Source organism: Glycine soja, chromosome 16 (genome assembly GCF_004193775.1).
Source record: "Glycine soja cultivar W05 chromosome 16, ASM419377v2, whole genome shotgun sequence".
Lineage (NCBI taxonomy): Eukaryota > Viridiplantae > Streptophyta > Magnoliopsida > Fabales > Fabaceae > Glycine > Glycine soja.
In genome coordinates, this window is record NC_041017.1 from 7931848 (window position 1) to 7943040 (window position 11193).

At 34.6% G+C, this 11193-nt stretch overlaps 1 protein-coding gene across 1 annotated transcript; it reads left to right on the forward strand.

Moving 5' to 3' along the window:
- The first annotated feature begins 8384 nt into the window (after positions 1-8384).
- On the forward strand, positions 8385-9418 carry LOC114389409. The gene has a single exon (XM_028350078.1). It carries the CDS (start codon positions 8533-8535, stop codon positions 9160-9162), a length of 630 nt encoding a protein of 209 aa, XP_028205879.1. The 5' UTR covers positions 8385-8532; the 3' UTR covers positions 9163-9418.
- The last annotated feature ends 1775 nt before the right edge of the window (positions 9419-11193 follow it).

An 11193-nucleotide genomic window follows, 5' to 3' on the forward strand; every position in this document is an offset into this window, starting at 1 on the left:
ACTCACTTAATTTGATCACATAAAATAAAACTCATTAATGATAAATAGCTAATATAATTATCTTATAATATTAGCCCACATTAATTATTGGAATAGAAAATTCCAACAAGATGAACACGATCAATTACGTGGTTCAGTCACAAAGGACCTACATCCATGGAAAAGAAGCAAAACTGATCTATTGTGATGCAAGAGTTACAAAGATATATGTGTACAAATAGAATCTTACTTGGTCGTTGAGATAACAGCATCAAGGATCCCCAAGTTTCACTTTATCTCTCCCACACACTCTGACGTTCCTCTCATTGTGATTACATGAATGGGACCACACTGTTGCAACATACCCATAAGAAAATACTCATGTGTTTATATAGCACTCAAGAAGACAAGCTATCATAGAGAAAACTACCAAAACAGAACTGAAAAATAGTTAGTTGTTGACCACCAACTAACTTATCAAAAAACTATTTCTAGCTAACTTGACAGCTTGCAAACTGATATTAGAGACACATATTCACAAATCTCCACCTTGTCTCTAGATCACAATTTGCTTCTTCCCACAACTTATACTCTTCATAGAAACCTATCAAGTCCAAGCAATGCTTGAACTTTGATTGTGGTACAAACTTGGTAAGATCATCAGCATGATTTTCTTCAGTTGGAATCTTTTCAACCAAAATCTCCTTGGTTTCAATAACATCTTGAATGAAGTGTAGCCGTACGTCAATGTGCTTAGACATTTCATGGTAAACTTGATGTTTTGAAAGGTCAATTCCACTCTGACTATCACAGAAAACAATAACATTGTCTTGAGTTATTCCACCTAGCTTCCTTGACAGCTTTTATAAGAGCAATAAACTCAGCCTCAGTTGTAGATAATGCCACAATTGATTGAAGGATAGACCTACTGCTAACAGCAGTGCAAAAAAAGGTGAAGACATATGTAGATAAAGATTTCCCAGTATCAATGTTTCCAGCGAAATCAAAATCTGTGTAACCTTAGATAGGTTCTTCACTTTTCATCTTCCTTTTGAACTTTAAACCAGAAGATAATGAACCATTTAGATATCTAAAAACCCATTTCAAAGCTTCCCAATGTTTTGGTCTTGGATTTGTCATGAACCTGCTAACCATGTTGACAGCATAAGCTAAATCGGGTTTGCTGTAAACCATGTCATACATAATGCTTCCCACTCCATTAGAGTAAGGAATTAATGCCATCTTTTCCCTTTCTTCATCTGAGTTAGGTGCATCCTTGGTTGAAAACTTGTCATGTTGTCCTGATGGAGTTGAGACAAGTTTGGACTCATGCATTCTAAACTTTTCAACAACTTTCTTCATATAACCTTGTTGAGACAAAAAAAGCTCTCCTTTTGATCTAGTTATGTTGATGTCCATTCTTGGTATCCTCTTAGCCTTCCCAAGTTCCTTCATTTCAAATTCAAAGCTAAACATAGCCTTAAGTTTGTCAATTTGATCCATGATGGAACTTGCCAATAAGATATCATCAACATTCAACAACAAATACAAAAGCACCTCTTCATCTCTTTTCAAAATGTACACATAATTATCATAGTTGGATCTTTGAAAATTCATCCTCATCATGAAGTCATCAAACCTCTTATACCATTGCCTAGGACTTTGCTTTAGACCATATAAAGATTTTTTTCAACAAGCAAACCATGCCATTCTCCTTAGCAAAATCTTTAGGTTGTTGCATGTAGATGGTTTCTTCAAGGTCTCTGTTAGTTGCTATTCATGAGTTAGTTTGATATTCAATATTTGCAAGGAAATAGCGCTCTACCTCCAATTTATGGTTTTTTTTGTAGGAATTGTACATAGTTATCTTTATTATGTGTATATATAGGGTAAGAACTCCATTTTTGGGAATTAATGTTGAATCCAACTCAGTTTCAAGTCAAAGAAGAGAAGGTCAAGTAGTTGATGACTCGCTCAGCGAGGTAGATCCGCTTAGCGAGTGGCATCTGCCTAGCGAGGCATACAACTCGTTTAGCAGATTGAGAAACCCTAGAAGAGGATAAGTCAGAGATGTGCTCACCCAGCGCGTTGCTAGCCCGCCCAGCGAGGACGTTGTCTCTTCTCGCGCTCAGCGCGCCCTGTCTCACTAAGCCAAAATTCACTTACTCTCGCTTAGCGAGCCAGTCTCGCTAAGCAAGCCTTCGGAAGCTGAAAGGTCCAAGAGCCTTTAAAACACTGAAGTTGGCGGAAAAGAGTATAAAGAGTCGAAAACAGAGCACAAGGAGAAGCTGAAGCGACAAAAAGAGAGCAGTAAATAGAGCATAGGTTAGAGGAGTGAAGTTTAGGGTTTAGAGGTTGTAGGAGACATCCTCAACCAGCCTTTGTCATTTTCTTTCACTCAAAACTCATCCTTTCTTGTATTGAGAGTATATTGCTTGTAATGGAAGGCTAAGCCTCTTTGTTGGGAAGTTCTGCTGAAACCTTGATGTAACACTCTTTCATTATCTATTTAATGTTATTTTTATGTGTTCATTGCTTCTACCTATGCTTAGTTTACATACTTTTGGCTTGATCACCCATTTGTATGTATAATTAGGATTTTTAGCATTGGGAAATGCTTTAAAGCCTTAGAACTTGTTAGAGCAAGCTAGAAATCTGTATGTCTAGGAATGGAGTGCAGTGATCTAGTTCATATTATGTTGTAGGCTTAATGCAACTCTTTTAAACTAAGTTTGTTGAGGGATCAAGGACAAAGTTTAAAGAGGGTTAGGCTCATTCACTAGAGGGATCTTGATTTGAGTAATTTTTCAGCATAAAAACACTAGGATAACATTAGATAGAGAAAAATACATTTTAACATCAAGAGAAATTCAGTAGAACGACCCAACATTTTTTACTTGACTGTTTTCACTTCCAAAATTCTAGATATTTAGTTTATATTCAAATAGACTTTAGTAAAAGATTCAACTTGATATTTACCTTGCTTTTAATCCATACAAATGTTTGCATACTAAATGTACAATGTATGAGTAAAACAAATTTCATGAGGATACGATACTCGGTCTTACCGTTTTATACTACTTGAGCGAATCGGTACACTTGTCGACACAGCGAACAGTCTCCATGGAGGAAAGCAGTTTTGACATCTAATTGCTCCAATTCAAGGTCAAACTGAGTCACTATGGCCAGCAATATTCTAATGGAACAATACTTCACAACAGGTGAGAAAATTTCTTTGAAATCAACCCTTTCAACTTGAGCGGAACCTATTGCAACAAGTCTTACTTTGATTCTAGCCTTTACGTCACTTTGAACACCTTATTTCCTTTTGAATATCCATTTGCAACCTACCACTCTTTGATTTCTTGGTAGATCAACTAGAATCTAGGTTTTCTTCTTCTCAAGAGAAAGAATTTCTTCTTCAATGGTTGTGATCCATTCTTCTTCATTTTCCTTGTCGTTCAAGGCTTCTTTGAATTTTCTAGGTTCAGTAGCTTGAATCTCTTCAGCAATTGTCAAAGCAAAGTAGATTAGATCAACTTGTCCATATCTTCTAGGAGGCACAATGTTTCTTTTAACTCTGTCTCTAGCCAAGTTGTAATCATTAACTATAAGTTAAGGCTGTTGATCATTATCTGTTTTCTTGAGTTGAACACTTTGTTTTGGTAGCTCCACCTCAACTTCAGTAATGTCTAAGTTGTTGCCTTGACTACTATCATGTTGTTGATCCTTAGCCTTCATAGTCATTCTGGTTTCATTGAAGATTACATCTCTACTAATGATACACTTGGTTCCATCCTCCAAAGCTTGTACACCTTGATTCTAGACAAATATCCTATAAAGACACATCTAACAACTCTAGTCCGAAGCTTGTCTTGCTTGATATGTGCAAAAGCCAAAGCCCCAAACACTCTCAGATTTGAGTAATCTGCTGGTTTTCCACTCCAAAGTTCCATAGGGGTTTTAAAACCTAATGCAGAAGAAAGGCATTTATTAATTAAGGAGGCAGCAGTTGTAACAACTTCTCCCCAAAAAAGTTTTTGGTAAACCCTCACTCAGTAATATGCATCTGACCCTTTCTAGGATGGTTCTTTTCATCCTTTCTGCCAAGCCATTCTATTGAAGGGTGTTAGCCATTGTTTTATGCCTTTGGATTTCTAATTTCTTGCAAAACTCATTGAATTGCTTTGAAACAAATTCCATGCCATTGTTAGTTCTCAAACATTTAACCTTGGTTTCCATTTGAGTTTGTATCTGAGTATACCATTCCTTAAATTTTCCAAAAGTGTCACTTTTACTTTTAAGAACAAAGATCCAAACTCTTATGGAATAATCATCAATGATAGATAGAAAATAAGAGCAACCACCATGAGCCATGGTCCTTGCAAGACTCCAGAGATCAGAATGAACATATTCAAAAGGTCTAGTTGTAGCATGCAAGCCTATTCCAAAACTGGCCCTTTTAGCTTTTCCTAAAATGCAATAATCACATAAATGCAGTTTTTCTATTTTATCACCATTTAGAAGATTTTATTTTTCTAGTTCAAGCAAACCTTTTTCACTAACATGTCCTAACCTCATATGCCATAAACTGGTTTTATCATGTTCGTTTTGACTAGCAACAGTAGTTTGTGCTATAACAGTAGAACCATCTAGGATATACAAACCATTCATTTTAATTCCTTTAGCAATCATCACAGAGTTATTAAATATTTTCATCATGCCATGTTCAATTTGTGCAATGTATCCTGAAGCATCAAACATACTTATAGGAATCAAGTTTCTTTTAAGTTCAGGTATATACCTTACACCTGTCAATAGTGTTTCTTGACCATTGAACATTTTCAGTCATATTGAACCCATACCTTGGACTTTACATGGTTTGTTGTTTACTAGCATCACTACTCCACCTTTATTCAAAATCAAGGATTCAAAGTAGTCACGCCTTGGACACACATAGAAGGTACAACTGGAATCCATAACTCAATCCTTCTCAATCTCTTAATCTGAGACAACCAGAACATCAACAGTTTCATAACCTGCTTTAGCAATGTTCATATCTCCTGGTTCTTGAGATTTCTTTGAATCTTTGTCTCTCCTTTAAGGGCAATCCTTCTTGTAATTACCCTTCTTATGACAGTGAAAATATTTGAGCTTGCTTTGAGATTGACTTCTGGATTTTGATTTGTGCTTGTTTGACTTTGAGTTCCTTTTCTCTAATCTACCCCTCATCACATTCAATCTTTTTGCATTGTTATCAATCTTGGATTCCTGTTTCCTTTGCATTTCCTTGGTTTGAATTGATGACTGCACTTCTTCAAGGGTAATTGTTTGATCCCTTCCAAATAGCATAGCATCCTTAAACTGCTCACAGTTGCTTGGAAATCCATTGAGCAACATTAGAGCTTTGTCTTCATCCTCCATCTTCACTTCAAGATTTTCAAGATCATCAAGAATCTTGTTAAAGTCAGCAATTTGATCTGACAACATTTTTTCCTTTGTCATCTTGAGATAATAAAGTTGTTGTTTCAAGAAAAGTCAATTTTCCACTGACTTTGTCCTGTAGAGTGATTCCAGCTTCAACCATATTATTGCAACTATTGGTTCCCTTGTTACTTCCCTCAAAGCTTTGTCTCTAAGGCAAAAGATTATTGTGCTCTTTGCCTTTTTAGTTAAATCTTTCTTTTCTTTTTCTGACATTGTAGCAAGGAGAGAAGATTCACCTTTCAATGCATCACCCAATCCTTGGTGTATCAAGATTACTTGCATCTTGATTCTCCACAAGCCAAAATCATTCTTAGAGAAATTTTCAATATCGAACTTGGTTGAACCCATGGTTGATCTTCTTTATTCACTTTTTCCCCACAAACGCCGCTAGTTACTATGGTTCAAAACCTACAACTGATTTACAAAACCAGCAAACAGAGCAACACAACAACAACCATACAAAAGCTAATAATAGAAAAAAACTAAGTCAAACAAAAATAAGGGATAGAAGATGAACATGAGCAATTACGTGGTTCAATCACAAAGGACCTACATCCATGGGAAAGAAGCAAAACTGATGTATTATGGTGCAAGAGTTACAAAGATCTCTGTATACAAATAGAATCTTGTTTGGTCCTTTCAATATAACAACATCAAGAATTCCCAAGTTTCACTCTATCTCTCCCACATACTTTGATCTTCCTCTCATTGTGATTACATGAATGAGACCTCACTACTGCAACATACCCATAAGGAAATGTTCCTATGTTTATATAGCACTCAAGCGTGCACACTATCAACAAGAAAACTACCATAACATACACACTATCAACAAGAAAACTACCATAACAGAAAAACTGAAAAATAGTTAATTGTTGGTCACCAACTAACTTATCAGAAAATTATTTCTAACTAATTTGACAACTTACAAACTGATATTAGAGACACACCTTCACATTCATAATATAAACATCTTCCATAAGAAAGCCTCCCAAATGAAACAAAGGAATTCTGTTTGAGTTTGAGAGGAGAAATGGTCGGGGTTCATTCTTGACATAATACTAACATGTGTGGGTGCATGAACTTATTCTATTATGTGTGTTTAGTAAATTATTTGGGTTGTACTTCAAGTCATCACAAGTCTTATACGATATTTTATGTAATTTTAAAAAACAATTTTTTTAACAATTATACATTGTTAATCAAATTTATTTACTTAATTAATAATATTTTACATAGCATAATAATATAGTTGTTTTAAAACTTATATTATAAAATACATTTAAATTTAAATTTAATAAGTCTTTTAAAAATTTATATATTATACATTAACAAATCAAATTTAATCCTTTTTTTAAAGTTTGAAATAGCAAAACAGAGAGAAAAGAAGGTTGCCTTTTTTCTTTAATCACTGCAAACAACTTATCAAAATTTCGCATTGGATAGAATTTAATACCTGTACAACTTAACCCAATTCATTTATCAGAAATTCAGAACCTTGTTTAAAGGTTTACTGTTTTGCTTGTCCAGTTCGAACTTTCGACGATTGAGTGGGCTCAACGAGAATGGCAGGTGTGGACAATATACGTACACCTCCGCGCCTATCACGAGGGAGGAAATTTTATTTGTTTATATATTGATTATTGAAGAGGTTAATATTTATTTTAAAACATTAAATTATATAAAAACATTTCAATAATATCTATTTACATCTTTCAGTGACAAAAACAATTTTATCTCTGTTATACGAAAACAAAGAGAGTTACGAACTCAAATAAAGATCACATATATAATTGTACATAAACGTAAACGTGTCGACTAATTAATTTATTTTATTTTAATAGACCAATCAATTATTTCAATAGTACGTGTCTGAAAACTGACCGTGGTCAACACACGCATACTATGTTACAGAAATCACAATAATAGACGGCAAAGATTATGCGGTTGTGTTGTGTTATGACAAACTTAGTCTCTACGGCAAATGCTAACCGCATCATCTACACCTTCTAGTAAATTCCAATCCAACTTCCATGCAAAGCATAAACATACAAACAAACAATATATTAGCAACCCAATCATTCATATGCTTCCCAAACGCTCTTCGGGCTCGTGAATTCCAACCTCCTTTGAGTTGATACATGCATCTTTGTTTTATGTGTCATAAGATTTGGTTTGATATGCATGGAAATAACTTTTAGTTTTTGAAAATCATTTTTTAAACATAAAATCAAACACGTTATAATTAAGATTTCATATTCTAATCTTATAGTTGAAAAAAAAATATTGCAAAAATATGTTAGATTTATAACAAAAAATCATCATTAATCAAATTGATGAATATTTTACATCTATAATAAAATAGAAGATAAATAAACAAAACATCTTCATGTCTCATTGGATGATCAATATGATTTTATTTAACTATTAAGTATATGTTTGAGTTGTATTGAAAACCTTGCAACAATATTTTTGTTGAAAATATTTTAAGTCTCACCTCGGCTAAAAGTAATCTCATATATTAGAATATACAAGTGAGAGATAACCCTCATCTCTTGAACTAGTTTTTGGTGTTGAGATAGACTTCTCACATTATACATTTTAAGATGGTGATGGTATCAAAGCAAATTCTGATCCTGAAACTACGCTGATGAAAATAATTCAAATCTCACGTCCCTTGAATTGGTCTAAAAACATATATAATGACACAATTAAATAAGAGCTAACACAAGCATACACTAAATGTGTACTATTGCTGTAACTCTTTTTCCCCTCAGTCAACAAAACAATACATATATATATAGTCCACGCAAGCACGTACGCGCTCTTAATGAAAGTGGAACTTCACAAGTTTGCATTATAATATCCGAAACACTAGTATATTATATAAGCACATTCTTAGTAGAGATACTTATCTTGTACCCCTTTATATACCCTTCCAACCCCCACTCTCCCACTCCACACCAAGCCACAATTCCAATTCATCCTCTCTCTCCCATAGATAACAACAAAAAAGTCCCAGTCACGAATTAGTCACCACCATCAGTACATACACTTCCTCAAAAAATGGAAATGGAAGCAAGCCCAAGCCCAAGCCCAAGCCCGAAGCAAGTAGTGGCAAGGAAGCTATGGAACATAGTACGCATCGTGTTCCTGATGTTGAGAAAGGGCATATCAAAGAGCAAACTCGCCGCTGACTTCAACTTGAACTTGTCGTTCAAACGTGGCAAGCTGGCAGCCACAAAGGCCATAGCCAACACTATCCTCCACCGCTCCCAAAACGACGACGCCGTTTACCCGCGCGACTACGAGTTCAGCTGCAGCAACAGCCCCGCGCTCTTCCACGTCATCAAGCGCAGCACCAATAAGCACCGTCACCACCACCACCGCTGCACCACCACCACCAAGTTCCCCCACCACGACGACGTTTCGACCGTACAGAAAGTGCTCGAAATACTCAACAATAACAAGGTTGAGGCTTCTCCGTTACCCGGGTTCGGAAAAAGTCCAATTGGGAGAAAACTGATCAGAATCACAGACTCGCCCTTTCCTTTGAAGGACGAAGAAGGTGGAGACGATAACCAAGTTGACGTGGCGGCTGAGGAGTTCATTAAAAGGTTCTATAAGGACCTCAACTTGCAGCAGAAGATGGCTGCTATTGACTCACCCTACCATTATAACTTGTGGGACAGATGAAAAATATTATTATCACGTTCCTTTCTTATCCAGAAATTATTATTCTATGCTTTCCAACTATCACGTGTTTATGATCTCGGTTGATTTTTACATGCTATATAGTCAGTTTTTTTAGTTTGCAAGAAAATAATTAATAATACTCGACTACATGTTCCTTGAAAATTATCATGATATCATAGATTTGTTCAGTGTATGTTTGTTTTATCATTGCAAACAGACTTTTGGAAGCAAAAAGAGGTTTACAAAAACATACAAACGAACTCTTCCTTTTCTAAAATTAAATTTCTAGATCATTAAATTTATCTTAGAAGTTGTCCACTATATTTTTAACGGAAATCTAAACATAGCCTTAATATGTCACACAACTCATCGCAACCACCTTTTTGTGTGATAGCACCTTCTTCATGTTTTTCACAATCTTTTGTCAAGTAAAAAAAAAAGTCACATGGCGAGTTAATTATTTGCACGGAGTTAGTTAATGGCGCATCTACGGTTGAGGTGTGACTTTAACTAGTTTGATGTTTGATGTATAGTTGTTTAAGTTTTCTTGCATCATAGTTTAAGATGGATAGGTGTTAAGTTGATGCAGCTTGTACATAACTTTGTCTTTTAGTCACCTAGTTTTTTTTAAATGCATGTATATTCCCATTTGATAATAAGAGAGTAAATTTCATCCATTATTGTGATGTGAAATGTTTAGCTTTTGTTAGATTTCATCCATTATTGTCCAACACATATATAAAAGTTGCACTCTAAGGAGTTAGACGGTCAATGTGGGACTTGGATATTTTCCAACACACTCTCTCATGCACAACATTTTTTGTGCTTGGTGTGTAAACAACAAATAGTGGGTGGTCGTAGCGAAAGAAGAGGTGAGGTCCAGGGACAAAGTCTAACTCTGATACCATGATAGATTTCATGTTAAAATTAATTAGTATTAAGTGAAGTTGTCCAATAAAAACTACACACTCTAAGGAGTGAGACAACCGATGTGAGATTTAGATATTTTTCAACGGTTTTGTTGTGTTATCAGTATTGTTGATAGCAGTAAGTAACAAAAAGAAGTAGGAAAGGTCACAACAAAAGGGACTTGTGTCTGTGCTTGTCCTTGTAGTTAGGAAATTTTTTTGGCTCTCAGTAAAAACTTTGCTCTTCTCCGATAAAATGGATAATAAAGCAAGGAAACGTTAGATCCGTGGCCATGGGTCGTTAAGTACAGAAATTAAAGGTGCAGCTTTTCAGGGTTGGTTGGTGGGTTACAAATTGGCTTTATTAGCCTTTTGTTTTGAGTCTTATTTTCTTGTCTCTGAATTGGTCTCTCTGCATTATGAGGGTGGTTCTGGTTCCACTGTTTCTGCTTCAATATTTATATATACACGCTTATAATAACTCGTGTAATTAAATTGAAGTATACAGTTAAAAACTTAAAACAAAGTATACGTACGTAGTGTGGGTGTATTTAAGTCTCTTTACTTGAATTCATTAAGGTAGTATCTGATATATTTCTTATAAATAAACTTTTTGCTAATTTTATAGGGTGACAAACACGAAAGTTCATTCAGAAAAAAAAAACACGAAAGTTAAACATTTTGTAATCAATTTAGTTTTTCTTATTACTAATTGCTCCGCGCATATTTGTTATAATTAGAATCAGCAACCGTCTATTCCTAACTTACAATAAATACAAATTAGTTATGTTAATTAATTACTCTATATTTTATTAAAGTTAATTATATATATATATATATATATATATATATATATATATATATATATGCTTTTCGGTAATTAATTAATCGATGTTAATTGTTATAGAACAAATATAATCGGTGTTGTTGTCCATGATGATCCTCAATAAACTACGAATTGAACCCATATACTGGAATAATCACGAGCTATTAAATTACAATTCATTTCTTGTATTCACGAACTCAAATAACCATAAATGAAATTATTTGAGATGTGTGATGATATTGTTATAAATGACTTATTCACCTATAGGCAAGTCTCATATATAACAAACTCCACTAA

What these genes read in the sequence shown, in the direction of transcription:
- LOC114389409 (XM_028350078.1), top strand. Translation starts at nt 8,533, where the DNA reads ATGGAAATGGAAGCAAGCCCAAGCCCAAGCCCAAGCCCGAAGCAAGTA.